Raw genomic sequence first — 17,678 nt, 5'->3', positions numbered from 1 at the left:
ACTTAGCAAGGACATCGGTAAAACAGTCCATGTGACATCAGTGGTTCAACTTCAATTTTGCAAAGCTACGAGAATACCTTTTGTGCGCAAAGAAAACAAAAATAACATAATATATTTAACAATTCTTCTCCCCCGAGTTACTGTCTTCCGCCATTTTGGAGAGTACCCAAGAATATAATCAGCATTGTTTACGTTAGGGGGGGAAAGCGTGCGCATCGACGTAATCGGCGTAATCAGCGTTGATTACACTTAGGGTAAAGCGTGCGTATGCGTTGTGATACTCTCCAAAATGGCGTAAGACAATAACTCGGGGGGAGAAGAATTGTTGAATAAAGTCCTCATTTTTGTTTTCTTTGCGCACAACAAGGATTCTCGTAGCTTCACAAAATTGAAGTTGAGCCACTTATGTCACATGGACTGTTTTACCGATGTCCTTACTATGCTTCTGTGTCTGGGAACATTTCAGTTGCGTTGCTGTCTATGGGAGGGTCAGAGAGCTCTCAGATTCCATCAAAAATATCTTAATTTCTGTTCCGAAGATGAACGGAGTTCTTACAGGTTTTGAACGACATGAGGGTGAGTAATTAATAACAGAATTTTCATTTTGGGGTGAACTAACCCTTTAATATGGAAGTGTCCTGTTGCCGATAGGGGTGCAATTGTAGTATACGCTCTGATGGGTCGTATTTCAGGGATTTGGACAAATTACCTATGCAGGCATATTGGTTGGAGGACATGTTGCACAAAACATACAGTACCTAACCAGCATATTCTGTTTTTTTCAACAGGGGATTCTCATGTTTTTAGCATCCCCTCTCAGTGAAGATTGTAGGAAAAATCCTACAAAATATGCATTTATTCAGTCTTGAAACAGGACAGATCAAGTTTCAATGACATTAATATATAAACTGGAGAATATATAGCAATGACTCAGATTGGAAATGGGTCTCAGATGCTTCCATGACTTTATTTGTTCCCTTAAAATGGAGAATATCATCCTGTAAAAGTCTTCATTGAGACATGCTATCCTATTATTTCAATTATCTGTAAAAGGCAGCCTTAGGCCAAGCTCTGCATCCGTGTTTTATAATCCACTTCATAAGCAGGTGATTCACCCTGAATAATCCTTTTTTCGCTCAGCCAACAATAAGAATTAGGCAGTGTTCACGGCATCAAGCTAACCCACGGATCTCTCTCTGTCAATTCATGATCAAGTTCTGGAAGCGAGACAACTTCAGGAACTGCAGGTTGCCACACCTGCGCTACACTTCGGACTCACTCCTGACAGGGATGCGCAAATCCAGGGTGTGATTACAGAAGCGGTAGACCACGGACCAGTTGGCTTTCCGCTTGATGAAGAGCCGCAGTTTGTCTCTGAAAGTCTCCCCGAGAAAGCTGTAAATGATCGGGTTTAGGCAGCTGTTGGAGAATGCAGCCAGGTTGACGATGTGTCCAGTCAAGGGGTAGTCGTGCCACAACGTGGTGTCGCTGCGTTTTGACGGGTCGGCTGTGCCTTGGAGCAGTTGGATGCTAATGAAAACATTCTCAGGCAGCCAGCAAATAAAGAACACCAGCACCACCACCACAATCATGCGCAGGGCCTTCTGCCGGCGTGGCCACAGTCCTTTGTGCTTCTGGGCACGCATGAGGATGCGGACGATCAGGGAGTAGCACAGGCCGATGATGGAGAAGGGCACCAGAAATCCGATCGTCACCTCGAGCCACTGGATCTCAAAGACGTTGGCGAAGCAGAAGTGCACCTCGCCGGTGTGTTGGGTCTGCACGATGGTGAAAGGAAGCAGAGTCGCCAGGATGGAGGCCATCCAGATGAGGCTGCAGCTGAGTTTGGCGTGCTGCATGGTTCGCAGTGGACTGCTGTTCATAGAGCTAGCCAGAGCAATGTATCGGTCGAAACTCATCCATGTCAGGAAGAAGATGCTGCTGTACATGTTCACCTGGAGGAACAGCGACATGAAGGTACAGAGGACGGCGTAGTCGTAGTACTTCTCATTGAGATTGAAGACCTCGATGAGCGAGTCCGCCACCAGAATAAGGTCCGCCACGGCCAGGTTGACGAAGTACAGATCAGGGATGGTCATCTTGTCCCTGTGGTTGAGGTTGACCACCAAAATGAGGATGTTCCCAATGAAGCCAATGGGGAACAGTAATATGGTGTACAGGCAGGAGAGAAACAGGCTGATGATGTAAAACTCATAGGTGTCTATGCTTTCTTTCACATCGGTTAGGTTGAAGTCATACGAAGCATTGAACTGCTCGGTGCCATTTACGTAAATCTGAATCACAGTGGTAGTCTGCTCTTCCATACTGGCCAAGTCTCTGTTTCAGATGCTGTGAATGGTGCTACATACTTCATTTGAGTCAGTGCCCAGTTTGCCTTGTAGAGAGCATCCTTCGTTAAGCCTGCATTCGCATTCTGATGGCAACCGGTTGTTTACAAGCGGACGCTCAAGGTTTGATAGAATCCACCCAGACAGTTTCGCCTCTGGAGATGCAGCCAGGGTAGAAGACCTCCATTTTCAGGGCAGTCTCTCAGCTATGGAGGCTGCCTGGGCTTGTGTGATCCATGGGACCAACACCAAGAGTCTCTCCTTAGGGATTGAGCTTCCTTTTTTTCTTTTGCACACTTTGCTCTTCACACGCGTTCAATCCAGTACAGTCTGGTCTCCTCCAGTCCATGAGCATGATTTTTTTTTAGTCCGCCAATGACACTACCACTGTGACACCTGAACAAGAGAGAGAAATAAGAGGAAAATAATATCTGAAGAACAAAACATTTTCTTTTGTTCACTTGTTTTGATCCCTTGTTTCATTGACATTATTATTTAAGGTGATAGTTCACCCCAAAATAAACATTCTGTCATCATTTATTCACCCACATTTCATTCCAAACCTGTATGACTACCTTATTGACTGACAGCTCTCCTGTCCCCGTGTTGAGAGAAATCAGGGACCCAAAATGTGAACATGCATTTACTCATCGATTCCACAAAATTAATAAAAACAGTGAAATGCAAACTCAGAATATGATGCAAGCCTTTCTTCTGCATCCTATTCTTTATGCAATTCAGAATAGGAGCACAGCTGAAAGAATTGTTTGAGCTGCACCCACTAATTTACAGACGTGAATTTACATCTCCTTCAGCCTGAGGCGTATTCATGTCACTATTGGTGTGAAAAGGCTTTTACATTTACCAAAATCAAGCAAGCAAGCCCAGACCAGATTGAAAAAGTAAAGCAAAAGTAATGTAAACTGTTTCCTCCTGGTGGAATGCTCTGCCCAACTCAATTCGAGCATCTAAGCCATCTAAGAAATGGCTAAAAACACATCTCTTCTGTCTTCATTTGACCCTCTAACTCTAGCACTCTCTATTCTAATTCTATTTTATCTATTTGTTAAATAAAAAAAACCCCACTTGATCCTCTAACACTTGCACTCTCTATTCATTTTCTAACTGCTTGTTTTCTTTAAAAAAGGGCCTCTAACACTAGCTTTCACTATTATTTTTCTATTTTATCTACATGTTTTCTTTTTGTTGTTTGTGTGTGTGTATATATATATATTAGTGCTGGGCAACAATTAATCGCGATTAATCACATCCAAAATAAAAGTTTTTGTGTACATAATATATGTGTGTTTATTGTGTATATTTATTATGTACTGTATATATAAATACATATACATGCATTTATATGTGTTTAAGAAAAATATGTTATGCTTATATATTAAATATATGTATGTATAATATAAATTATATGAATATAAATATATACATGTAAATATTTTCTAACGTGTACTGCGTTAGGTTAACCGAGACTTGTCATATCACTTGCATATTATTGCTCTTTTGTTGGTTTTGATTGCTTCTATTGTCCTCATTTGTAAGTCGCTTTGGATAAAAGCATCTAAAAAGTAACTTGCCCCAACACTGATGACTATATATATGTTTTTGCCCATGTAATGAAAGTCAGTGGGGTCCGAAACTGCAAACAGACCCAATGGACTTTCACTGAATGATGGACAAAGAAGTCCAAGTCATTTTTCAAAATAACAGAAAGTCATACAGGTTTGGAATTACATGAGGGTGAGTAAATGATGACATAATTTTAATTTTGAGGTGAACCATCACTTTAATGTATTATGTTAAATATCTGCGTTTGCACTTGAAGGCAGCTCTCATAACAGTTTTTAATTGATTCACATTAAGGACCGAGTGTCTACAAGCTTATTAAAATGCAAAGCAAAGTCTTAAACAGATGCATTGAAGCACCCTGAGCTGTCAGACCCATGTGCTAAACTCACAACTATTAAACAGCAAAAAGACGCACTGTAGAACTGCTTCATAGGGATAGATACAATATTTGATTTTCCTCACAGGAACATAGGCTAACTTTACATAACATTTATGTCCATAACTGATTTTCACTGCACTAATGTATTTTGATTGTGGAGAGATAGATTGTAGTGAACTAATGATTTTTCACTTACACAGAGTTAATGAGTGTCAAAAGAAAATAGAATGACATTACATGACTAATTTCAGATTAATATGCCACAGTATCATCATGAATAATGATGTGTAATGAATTAAATCTAATGCCTCTATGCTAATTAAAATACTCATTATGCAACAATTACCATATATTTGGAAAGAATATGTAATATTTAGATATAGGATCTGTATTAATCCAAATTAATTTGTTAAACAAATGCAAGAATTATATTAATAAGTATTAAAATGAAGTATGGCAGAAAAGACTGACCTTCAGTGAGCAATCAGGGCATATCCGACTTTTCACTTCCTACATAGATTAACAACTCCTTTCTCAAATATAATTCACCAGAGCCAAATTTAAATGTGCATAATTTTATTCAGTGATTTTAATGAGGTCTATGTAACCTGTCTGGACTCAAAATACTTTAACCTTTAAAAGAATCAGCCCGGATTAAACTCCCAATGAAACTGGTCGGCGCGCAGCAGAAAAGTCTAAGAACCGCAGCCAGCTTTCCAAAATTAGACCACTTATTTTCAGCGTTTTGCAGATGGCTTATTAGGAGCATAAAGGTTGGGATATTTGGACACTGTAAATGGTTTTGACAGTCATGCACAGTGCAATCAAATGCAATCTTCACTTTTGCAACAGTTTGCAATATTTATCTCTTAATTAAAATGTAGGAAAAATATCTATAAAAATGTCACTTTAAAGTTTCTGTTAATAATTTTATATATGAACATAATATTTGTTTGGCATATCAAGTGCCCATTAAACTAAACAACTATAAACTAACAGCATTATGTAAGGCTTCCTTTGCTTTAGAAATACCATAAACAGAACTGTGAGAGTCTGATCCTGTAGCTGTAATTCATTCTCAACTGCAGACCCATTCAGATTTCATCACTGCATAATAGATAAAGGAACATTTGTTATTGCCTAAAATTACATCTCCTTCAAAAGACCCAGTAGGACAATATAACTCTTTCCCAAAAGGGATTCTGCACATTTACTCACAGATGCAAGATGACACGAGCAATTTATCAGTATATTAGTGATGGAGTAGATACATCAACAAAAGACAAGCACACACACACCCAGATAATTGAAAGGCTCATTTGGAAAGCGAGAGAGAGAGAGAGAGAGAGAGACTGCACATTATGATGTGTCTCAACCAGGAAAATGACTGTGCTGCTTTATCAAGTGTTCCCAACTATTTGAAATCTCTGCAGTGCATTTGTAAAATTATGGTGGAATAGAAGACTTGTTTTTCCCTCCCTCTGTTGGAAAACCATTTTACACTAGCATGAATTTGCATGATGTTCCAGTCTGGTTTATTCTGGTTCATGGTGCTTTGGTGCTGGTCTTGCGCAGGTGCCCCAGCATCGCCATGCTATTAGCCAACAAAACTTAACAGGTGAAGCTGCTCAACTAGCAGTCTTTCTAGTGAAGCTGGTTGACTAAAATAGTCTTGTTGGTTAAGATAGTTAACTGTCATATTCTCTTTGGGTTCTGAGACTGCATGGCCATTTCAATAGCTCAAAAACATACTTAGCATTCAAGTATCAGGTGGATATTTCATGACTTTTTATTGCCAAATTTTATGAGAAATGATTAAATTGTAAATAAATAAATATAATATATGTGACCCTGGACCACAAAACCAGTCTTAAGTGTCAATTTTTCAAAATTGAGATTTATATATAATCTGAAAGCTGAATAAATATGGATTTGTTAGGATAGGACAATATTTGACCGAGATACAAGTATTTGAAAATCTGGAATCTGAGGGTGCAAAAAAATCAAAATATTGAGAAAATCTCCTTTAAAGTTGTCAAAATGAAGTCCTTAGCAATGCATATTACTAATCAAAAATTAATTTTTGATATATTTACAGTAGGAAATTTACAAAATATCTTCTTTATCTTCATGATCTTTACTTAATATCCTAATGATTTTTGGCATAAAAGAAAAATCAATAATTTTTACCCATACAATGTATTTTTGGCTATTGCTACAAATATACTCCAGCGACTTAAGACTGGTTTTGTGCTCCAGGGTCACATATATGTATATGAACCGAAAAACTTACTTATATTTGGGGACTGATAGAACCCAGATATAAAACAAAAATAATGAATTTTCACATGATATGCTGTATGGCAGTTAAGCACACAGCAATATTATTTTAGTATTATTTATGTTGTTTGCATATGTATTATTTTTGTTTATGTATTATTGTCATATTTTCAGTTTTCATTTTACTTCCTTTTTTAGATATAGTAATTTTGTTATGTGCTTTTCTCATTCTCATTATTTTTAATATTTATATTTAGCTTTATTTTATTTCAGTTCTATACATTTTAGTTATTCAACTTCAACATTTCAACAAGCAACATTTCTAATTTTATGTTTTTTTCCCCCCCAAGTTTATATTTCTCACATAATAAGTATATTTTACTTTTTGTATTCTAATAGTTTTAGTTAACAATAACAACCCTGACACACATTATAGCAGTACATTCCTCAAATTATTCTGAAGGAAACAACAACAAGTGTATTATATTGTAAAACAGTACATTTTCTGTATGACTACTTTGACTAGGGTTAAAAGGTTAATTTGAAGTTTTTCACATAGAGCATTGGGCTCTCAGGTCCATATCGACACAAAATATTCTAGCCGTTGTAGTCTTTTCAAATGGGTTTGTCCCACAAATTAACAACTCAAAAGTATTATTAATTAATACAATCCATGAATAGAAAATAATAGTCAAAAGTCACTCACTTTATTCACAAGGGCTTGTGATGCAGTCAGTGTAGAGCTGCCACAGATTTGTAATTCCTTTACCAGGACAAGATCCACTGTTTGTGCCACCTACTGTTATAAGACAACTCGCTGCTGCCAGGGAGAAGGTCCAGACCAGAATATCACTACAACTTCCTTTCTTTGTGGCCACTAGTTCACTAGCCACCCCTCTACCTCCTCCTCTCTCTCTCTCTCTCTCTCCTCTCTGCTCTGACTTTCCTCAGCACGGCCACACGCATGTGGACAGCATCAATAGCAGGAGACCCACCAACGACAGTTACTTAGCACAGGACATATGGCTGCTGTCGCGACTCATTTCATCTTTGTTTCAACCGCGGAGACATCCATGACACTAATGCTCACTAGTCTAATTGCAGTTCAAAGAATGACGAAGATTTCACAAGGGCAGGTTGTTTTAAATGCTCCAGACCTGGGATGAGACGTCCCTGATGCAACGACTCTGATGATGAATAATTGAGTGTATTTAATACACCTGGTCAGGTTTGAACTATTAAAGATGATGTAAAGTGCTCGTAGATGAGCGAGATGCAAAGAAATGGCACTAACTTTAAGGGGTGTTCAAATAATCGTCATGCTAAATAAACAAACGCTCCTGTCGTAAAAGTTCCTGATGGTGTAATCTGTACTGTTTAGTGCCAAATCTTAAGAGATGGTTTCACAGCTGTCATTTTCTGTTAAAACATCAATGAGAGAATGGAAAATATGCATACTAAGATTATATGTGAGAAGTTAATCATTTGGTTGTGAAGTACAATGTTAGATGGTGAATCGATACGACCCTTTGTTTGGAGAACGAGGGGCAGCAAAGCTTTTGTCGGTCGTGAGATTACTGAGTCACAAACTATTATGCTTGTAATTCGATTTTCTGAACAGGGATGGATTCTGTTCACCTTATCAGCCTTTCCATGTCAAGATGGGTTTACAGAAAGCTTGAGGGCCCTTTTATGTGCCGTCAGCTACGTCTTCAAAGAGGTTTGTGTAGAACATCCTGAAGTCAATGGTGAGAATCCCTATCAGGCTGTCTGTAATGAATCCCCTGTGTCCCACAGAAAGAACATTTCAGACTAGAACATCAACAAATATAGAACTATACACTCTAAAAAATGCTGGGTTAAATACAACCCAGTGCTGGGTAAAATAGGGACAAACCCAGCAATTGGGTTGTTTTGACCCAGCGGTTGGGTTACTACCCAGAAGGTTGGGTTAAACATTTAACCCAACCGCTGGGTCAAAACAGCCTAATTGCTGGGTTTGTCCCTATTTTACCCAGCACTTGGTTGTATTTAACCCAGCATTTTTTAGAGTGTAGAAACTTATAAAAGTATTGTGAGGTGCCCAAATAAGATGATGCCCAAATATCTATCTATCTGGCTCAATTTCACATTTGTAGTAGTTTTAGAGAAACCCTCTGGGGAACTGGTCTCTTGGGTCTGGTCCATAATCCACTTCTGGTCTGAACGGCAAGTGAAGGATAAAAGAAGTTAGCCAGCACGATAGTTGAGTGGTACAGATGAAATCTCTAACTGAAAATATTTTTTGCAACGCTGTCATGCAGAGGAGAAACAAATGTGATCACCTTGCATTATGTTAGACTGCATTATCTTTGTGAAAGTAATAATTTATGTTTGAGGGAACATGTATAATGTTGTAACCCTTTTAAGGGCTGCAGGCCACCTGCAGACTCAGAGCTTCCTGAGAAAACCAGTGAAATAAACACTTTGCTTAAAGCCAGCATGAAGGCAAAGCTGTGAAGTTAAAACACAACTGGCTTCTGGGCTCTAACTGTATTTCTAAACAACAAAACACTGAGTTTAAAGAGCCATTTTTATAAAGCTAACTGACATTTAGCTGGCACATAATCATTAATAGTATATAGATATTGTTGTGATCAAAATAGTGCAATTTTCACTGGGACTCATAGAACAATCTGGAGGGAACTGATTAATTATGATGCCGGGAACAACTGATGAGTTACAGACAGCATGAAACTGCTTTTCTCACTTTACATGCCTGACCGTGTCCCTCTGCAGGGAGGTAATTACATTTGTTGGGTGGCAACATGTGGTGGAAGCTTGGTGCTCTTCATTCAACCTGTGTGTATTAGTGTTAAAAGCAAACTGAGTGTCACGATCTTCCCTCACACAGTTACGTGTTAATGGCGTGGCGTGATGTTCTAGGAACTGTGCCCTCTCTAAAAACACTGTCCTACTGTGAGCTCTGAAGATCCATAAAATTAGTTGATACACTCCACGTTTTAGAGACAGAGCACTAAATAAATGAATCTTGTCATTTGGTTCTCTTGTTCTGAGTCATTGAACAATAGTTCTGTAGGCTCACAATTGACTGAAAGGAGATGTTTGATCTAACACAATGAACTTTGATAACTGAAAGGACCCCTGTTACTGCACATCTATTCATAATGGTTGTTTTCTCACAGAAGTGAGCCACTGACTGACAATCCAGAAGAGCGCTGCATAATTCTTGGACTGAACCGATCTGTCTTAATTATAAGAATCACCATAACAACACAGCAAAGGTAAGTTAAGAGACGATGGATTCAAGATTGGAAAAAATAAGAGCTACTTTGCTGTGTACATGGCATTTTTCACATTTCGAGTGGAGTGCTGAAACCAACCCAAGCTCAAACGTACTTCTGCCTACATTTTTTTAAAGTCCAAAAAATGTGGTGAATGTGATTTTACCAAGTACAACATGTTCCAGGATCAACATCCTTGTTGATCCTGGAACAACATGCAATCAGCAGAATTGAGGGATACATTTTCAGGAAATATCTGTTTTAGGCTTATGATCAGGGTTAGGTGCTTCTACATCCTTGTTAATCAGCTATCATTTCACACTGATTTTAGGAATAAATTATGGGTAGGGTTAGATTTAGGGGTAGGGATTGGGTTAAGACTATATTTTTGGACAGTAATGTTGATCCAGGATCAACAAAAGATGTTGATCCAGGAACATGTCTGTCTTGGCAAAATCACGGCGGCCCCAAAAATGTACCTATACAATTCACTTCAGTTCCCAGCTGAAATGAACACCAGTGGCAGAAAAACACCAATAGCCTTTATCCATGTTCACACAAAGTGATGATTACACTGGTAGATTATCAATTAAGACTTATTTTCACACGGATCCTTTCGGAATATAACCTCAAAACAATTATGCCATAGTGCATGATTTGTAAATTAGTACAATCTTGACGTTTACATCATATTTTTTAGAGTGTTTGCTAATCTGCAATATGTCTATAGGACGTTTCCAATCAGATGTCAAACAGACGTTTAGAAAATGTTTTTAAGATGTTTATGTTGGTTTGCAAACAGCAGATGCTTTCCAGATGATTAACTTTCACCCCTAAAAGGAGCTAATGAAAAAATTATTTAACTTAAAATTCTTATTAGTAGACATCTAATAAATAGCCCCAAGCATTTATTTATTTATTTATTTATTTATGTTTTATAAAAACTCTTCCGTATGGTTGAGCTGTCAGTCCATGGTAAATCTTGATTTAAATTCAGAGAACTATTTCTATTAGTTATTTTCCAATAATAAACATTCCTTTACCTTTATTAGTATCTTGGATACATTTCATAACCTTCAGGGTCCACAAAGATAAAAAATTATATTTAAGCGTCTCTATAATATATATAGACGTATGGACAGGGCCGGATTTACCTCTTTTCGTGACATAGGCAAAAAAAATTTGGGGCCCCCCTTCCGTCATTCAGTGTGAAACCAACAGTGATGCGACGTCTTTGAAAATCGTGCAGTTTGAACTCGGCATTACTGTTGTAGATAGTCCATAGTATAACAAAAATATTATATATTAATTTATTATTATATATTAGCTGCAATGCATGCTGGGAACTTGTGCAATATTGTTCAATGTAAAATTGTTCAGATGATTCAATTTGGAAAGTTGGGAGAACATTTGGACATGTTGTGAACAAATACTTGAGTATCTAAGTAAGGTAAACAAAACAACTTTTGCTAGCAACATGTTTAGAGTATTTTTGTTCGGTTCACACACAAAAAAAACTGACTTCTACTAAAAATTCTTTGTTTAAGTTACTTTTTTTAATTTCTTTGTAGAACTTTTAAAAAGTTGGATTTTTTTTTTACAGTGGGGTGATTTAGCATTTTATCCAAAACAAGAAATTAATATTGAATAACTTTCGAATAAATATCGAATAATTTTACACAACATTGACTGAATAAGTAGAGCTCCAAACAAAGTCAAAGCAAAATTAACCACTGTGTCTCTGAGTAAACAAACAGTTGAGATGTTTCCTGAATGAATCCTCTGAGAACCAAACTGTAAATCATTTAATGACTCACTCATGTATGGGATTACATCTCTGCCACAATTCTGCGTGCGAAAGATCATATTTTGAGCGCGCAAAAGTGTGTTTTGCACGCGCGTGAACTGAGTTTTGTGGAGAAAATGTTTGTCTCGCAAAGTAGAAAGTATTTCGAGCGCGCGGAAATCAATTTTGCATTTAAAATAAGTTTTTGGATTTGTTCAGACCTTCTCTTTTGCGTGTACGTTTCACTAGCTTGCTCACCTGATGCAAGTTATGCAAGTGAGGTCCCCGGTCTGAGACGATGTCTTCGGGAATGCCATAATAGCAGAAGACCTTGTTAAAGAGAAGTTCAGCCATTTCCAGTGCAGTGGGGAGACCTCTGAGGGGCAGAAGGCGACTTGATTTTGAGAAACGATCAACTATTACCAGGATGCATGTGTTACCTTCAGAGGGTGGCAAGTCCGTGACAAAGTCTACTCCTAGGTGTGACCAGGGGCGATTTGGCACTGGTAGAGAGTCTACGAGCTCCTGGAATGGATCGGGGTGACTCATCTGTGCCGTTGGTGTTGGTCCGGTCTTCTGTAACGGAAGAGGTCTGATGCAACAGGTTAGTATTTATAAACAGTTTTATTTGGTCACAGAGAGTACGGGTGTAAGATCCAGATGATGTGATGTGAGAGAAAAGTTCGTAGAACAGTTCAAAGGATATGATGAGTGGAGTTGCTGGTTGATGAGGTGCTAGATTGGTGACAGGTGCAGGTGCTCAGAATTCAGGTGAGAGGGATCGTTGTGATTAGGTGGTGGTGGAGCCTGGCAGATCTGTTACAATAACCTGCTTAATAATTATGCACACCTGAATATAAGGCGTTTTGATTTTCGTGCGCTCAAAATACTTTTTTCTTTGCGAAACGAACATTTTCTCTACAAAACTCAGATCGCGCGCGTGCAAAATGCACTTTTGTGCACTCAAAATATGATCTTTCGCGCACAGAATTGTGGCAGAGATCTAAGCCTATACTCATGAAGACACTTGTCGCCACCTACTGGTCTAAAATGTAACTCGCAGAAGGAGTCACTAAATAAGATGCCTCTAATAATGCATTAAAAATAATGATCAGTTTATTCATGAAATTGTGATTAATTAAATTTAGAAATATTGCACACATCAAAAGTGCGCACATCCATCAGGCAAAAAGCTCAATGTGGGTGCTCAGTTGGCACACCACAGCTCCAAAAGTAGAAAATATTTATTTATGTTATCACCACAGGTGACTTTTCGAGCCTAAAAGCTCTTCATTAGACATCAGACTATAATCTAGAAATGTGTCATTGTGTTAGATCAAATCTAGAAAATAAAAGATCATGTAATCTTTTGTATGTAATCTGTACAAGCAGCAAACACTGACATGATAGATTTTGAGTGCAGCATAGACAGTGTGATGGGATCCAGTCCCAGAACTAAATTAATTCACAACACAGGAAACATGGATAACATGAAGATTAAAGCAATGTGTCAAATGCTCTGTCTAGTATAAGGCAGCTTCAGCTACAGGATGACATTGACTAGATCCAGAATAAGCGTTGTGTGTTCAGGGGTTTTCATGTTTCTGCAGTGAATTATTCTGCTAATGTCTTTAGTGATCCTTTTAAACAATGTTGTGTCTGAGTTAAGTCGGGAAATGAGCGTCAGCACATGGGAAGTGCTCAAAGATCTAATGATCAGTGTTCCCCTTCCATATTTGTGATTCTGCTGGGGATAAAAATGGAAAAGAAACGTCTTTGAATGTCCATTCAACAGTAAGTTCATCCTGCTGCAGTATACGTTTTGAACACAGGGTGGAGTCAAAGTGTAAATTATGGAAATAATTTCTCCAAAAAAAAAGAGTCTTTTCTTTTTCCTTTTTAAATAATAACAAATTCTTTATGTAGGTGAATAGAATGAAATTCCCTGGACATGCAGAGATATGTAACATTATACCATCAGATGTTCAAATGCTTTGTTGAATGGTTTGGTCAGATGCTATTTTCAGTGGTCAAGACGAGAGCAGCAGCTTTCTCAAAGGCAGGCATGTTAGAGAGGTCAGTGGCCTTGAGCGAGTCAGTGCAGAGATTGTTGTGACAGATTCCTGCACCTGTGGGAACCAAGCTGAGGGGTGAGCACAGCATTATGCTTCAGCTGTCTCCTCAACAACAAGCAGCAAAACACACTGCCTGACACCCTGCTGCCTCACCCGACCGCAACACCCCTGGGATATGGGTGACAAGTAAACACCTCTTTTGTGACCTCTTCCACTTTGTTCGTTTGGAAGCTGGGGTTTATGCTGAATTGCTGATACATTTCTTCTATTATTATTATTGTTAATTTTACTTTGGGCCTTTTACTTTTGGGAACACAATACCATCAGCCTTTCATTTCGAATGCTTTATTGTAAAAATCAGTGATGATCAGTGATGACCAACAAAATGTGATGCAATCCAACTGGTTCCAAATGGAATGAGTGATAAAGTGTGTCAAATAGTGAAAGTACTTATTATATTTATATATTATATTTTATTTTATTAAACTGTGCATGAAATATATATGTAAAGTGTAAAAATCTGACGTTTATAATAAACTATTCTATTCTATTCTATTCTATTCTAACAATTTCAGTAAAAAGCTTAAAAATTAACAGGAATTTCAGAATGTCCAAGTATTTGGTTTAGCACTTTTTGCTTTAATAGCAGCACTCAAGCTGCTTGAACTCCACACATTTGTATAAAACCCAATGATAATGTTTTCCATCATGATTTGTGATGATCCAAACAGCATCTTGAGTTGCAGTGGAAGAAGAGCATATGGCCATCTGTACAAAATTCTATTTATATGTATTTATATTTATTTATTTATTCATTACGGTTTAAATTAGATTTTGAATTGGACTACACTGGGTGTTTCATTGATGCTCATAAAGGAGAAAGTAGTTCACTTAATATGAGAGCATTACTAGAGATACGTGTGGCTAGTTTCAAGGTTGGATGACTGGAAAATTATTATGAAACATTTAGGTCACGATTTATTGACACATAAATTGAGCTATGAGAGCAAACATTAAATATCTTCAATATGTCAAAGTGTTTTTGGAAACAACGCTTAACAGAAAGAAAGCGTGTCAGGATGATGTCTTGTAGAGCTCCATGCCTGTGGTCTGGTGGAGACACACTTGTCTCAGTGAGTAGAAAGACACAAGGGACATTCTCACTTAAAAAGACACGCTCTCCCTGCCTTCCAACCCACACAACCGCAGCGTCAAACACGGCCAACCTGGGCACTCTCCCCTGTGTGGTTCCCATGGTCCAATTCTCAAATGGTCTGCTGACACCAGGATTTCATTGTTGCTGTATTTCCAAATCTCTGGTACATTTGCAAAGAGGAAAAACACAGAGCCGGTCTGGCAGGAGCGTAGAGGATTGGGTTTCAGCCATCTGCTGTAGTCTGGGCCTCTCCAACAAGGCAGCAAGGCTGGACTGTCTTTCCACATCGGGTCTGATTTATCAAAGCATTCAGTTCATGCCAGATCATTCCGGTGGTGCAAAAGGAGGAAGGGAGCGTGTAATCGCCTGAGGCATTTGATGTGCCAATCATAGATATTTCTGGTGGAAAAACGATAACATTATCTAAAGAGTGGTAAATCTGGGTCCCATGACTGCATTGCCCCATCCCATTTCCCCACGCTTATCAGGGTTAGAATAGAGGTGGGCTGGGTAAACCAGACATGTAAATACAAAGCTCCTGACCCATTTTTATAATGTCATACAGTTAGAAAAGGGGTCAGACTTTAGCCTTTTGACAGTTTTAAATCAGATCAATCCATAAATGTTTACTTGTAGTCAGGCTGTGATTGTATTTTTATATATGTAAACAGTGTTGGGGAAAGTTACTTTTAAAAGTAATGCATTACAATATTGCGTTACTCCATAAAAAAGTGACTAATTACTTTACATTTGTCTAGAGTCATTTTTGCTTATTAGTATGGTTGAACTGGATCATCGAAGGTCAGAAGCAAATACATTAGTTAATAGAATGGGATTAAATACATAAAGATTATTTGTGTTGTTTAACATTTAATTATTGCAGGTTTGCGTCATATTCTGTGTTGCATTATTTTTATTCATTTTGAGGAATACTGAATCTGTGTGTTTTTTTTTTGTGAGTGAGATGAATTAATGCATATTCATATTTATTTTAGAACTACAGTAACATCTTCTGATTTCTCTCAACATGGGGACAGGAGAGCTCTCAATCAATCAATAAACTGGAAAAAAAAGTAACTTGTGTTACTTATTTGAAAAAGTAACTCAGATATTCTCTTGTAAATTAAAAAGTAATGCGTTACTTTACTAGTTACTTGAAAAAAAGTAATCTGATTACGTAACTCGCGTTACTTGTAATGCGTTACCCCCAACACTGTCTATAAATATGTTATTTTACTCTAATGTGGATCAACTTAATGAGTCGGATTGCCTGGTGTGACCCTGAACTTCTAAAAGGAATTGTTGTCCTAATTTTTGTGAGAGATCTGGGTGAAAGCCAAGTCAAACAACAAAAACTTTAAGAGACAAACCAAATGTGCAACCCTGGTGGTCTAGTGTGGCCGATTTAAGCTGGGGTCTGCAAAACAATTACTTTTTAAGCTCAGCCCAAGTTTACTTTGAAACAAGACCAGAGAACATTAGAGACCCCGGCTTCTTACGGGTAAATTGAGCTCATGTCCGGAGTTAGAACATTATTTGGGATGTGTTATCCAATACGTGGGATTTAAAACCTATTTTGCAAACCTCTTGCCTGTTTGCCAATGGATTTCGAGCTAATTATTTCGAGCCTTTCAGATTAAGAAAACTGTGAAGTCATTTTTTGAGGCCATTGGAATGATGAGAGGTTTCATTAAGAGAATAAACACGGGGTGTTTCCGCATCACTGAAAAAACGAAGCTGTTGTGGTCGCTTTCCGTCTCTTTGGGTGTGACATACCAACAGGATGTTGAACGTTAATGCAGGTGTGGATTTCTGGGTAAAGCTTTAGTAAGTTAGTGGGGGAGGTCGCCTCATCCACTTGTTTCTAGACAGCACGTCCTGTTGAGTAATTAGAAAGAGTTTTTAACTTCATTAGATAAAGCATACAATATATATTGAATAATGTACAGTTAGCCAGGAATTAAAGTTGAGAAAGAAACTGCAATTGTCTTTATAGCATGACTACTCATAAAAATATGTGGAAATTAAATATTTAATTTGACATGATTTTATACTCTTACCTGCAGGGTGCGAACTACGGGGGAGCTAGGGGGAGCTCGGCTCCCCTTAATAAGACATGGGCTCCCCTGAAAATGTGATTTGTGAAATTTTGGGGGGTCTCAAAAAATATTGACAATGTGTTATTTTGACGTGCAATTTCAGTTTTGTGTAATGTGATCATCGTGGATTATTATGTGTAAAATTGCAAAAATATCATTCATTCATGCATGACGGCGATTTAAACCTAATTCACTTCAATAAAGATAACTATACATGCTATTCTTGTCATGAGCATCAAGGTGGGGGGGCGCTGCGGTGCAAATTCCACTCATGTTTAGTACATGTTAACTCAAAGATTCGTAGAAAAAAATATTAACGCTGGACTCTGTGGTCGATTCTGTGTTAAGGTAAGGCATGTTATTCGCAATTATGTGTTGTGGCTGGGTTGTTATAGGTCTGCCTGACTCTCGATGTCTTAGGCCTAATTGAACGGAGGAATTATGGTATTCTTCTGTAGCCAGACAACGACTAACTTTAACCGTTGTTCATGTGAACTCAAAGACAGCCTGATGCTTTGTTTATAGACTATTTGGGGGTGGCTGTTTGTTGTTTCCCCTATCAATTCGTGTCGATAAAGTATAATAGGGTAAATCCTGTATAGTGATTTATCCTATATAGTGCTTGCATAAAGCAAGTAGTGCATACACTTGTAGCTGTTATGTATCTTTGTAAATCATTGTAAGCCC

General features: G+C 38.0%; 1 protein-coding gene across 1 annotated transcript; it reads right to left on the bottom strand.

Moving 5' to 3' along the window:
• Positions 1-1,262: 1,262 nt before the first annotated feature.
• LOC107719188 (G-protein coupled estrogen receptor 1) lies at positions 1,263-2,324 on the bottom strand. Its single transcript, XM_016526561.1, has one exon. It carries the CDS (start codon positions 2,322-2,324, stop codon positions 1,263-1,265), a length of 1,062 nt encoding a protein of 353 aa, XP_016382047.1.
• Between the last annotated feature and the right edge of the window lie 15,354 nt (positions 2,325-17,678).

This window comes from Sinocyclocheilus rhinocerous, unplaced genomic scaffold (assembly GCF_001515625.1).
Source record: "Sinocyclocheilus rhinocerous isolate Xijiao unplaced genomic scaffold, SAMN03320098_v1.1 scaffold2982, whole genome shotgun sequence".
Classification (NCBI taxonomy): Eukaryota; Metazoa; Chordata; class Actinopteri; order Cypriniformes; family Cyprinidae; genus Sinocyclocheilus; species Sinocyclocheilus rhinocerous.
Note: the sequence above shows the minus strand (reverse complement) of the source record. Positions and strands in the feature narration are given on the sequence as shown.

What these genes read in the sequence shown, in the direction of transcription:
- LOC107719188 (XM_016526561.1), bottom strand. Translation starts at nt 2,324, where the DNA reads ATGGAAGAGCAGACTACCACTGTGATTCAGATTTACGTAAATGGCACC.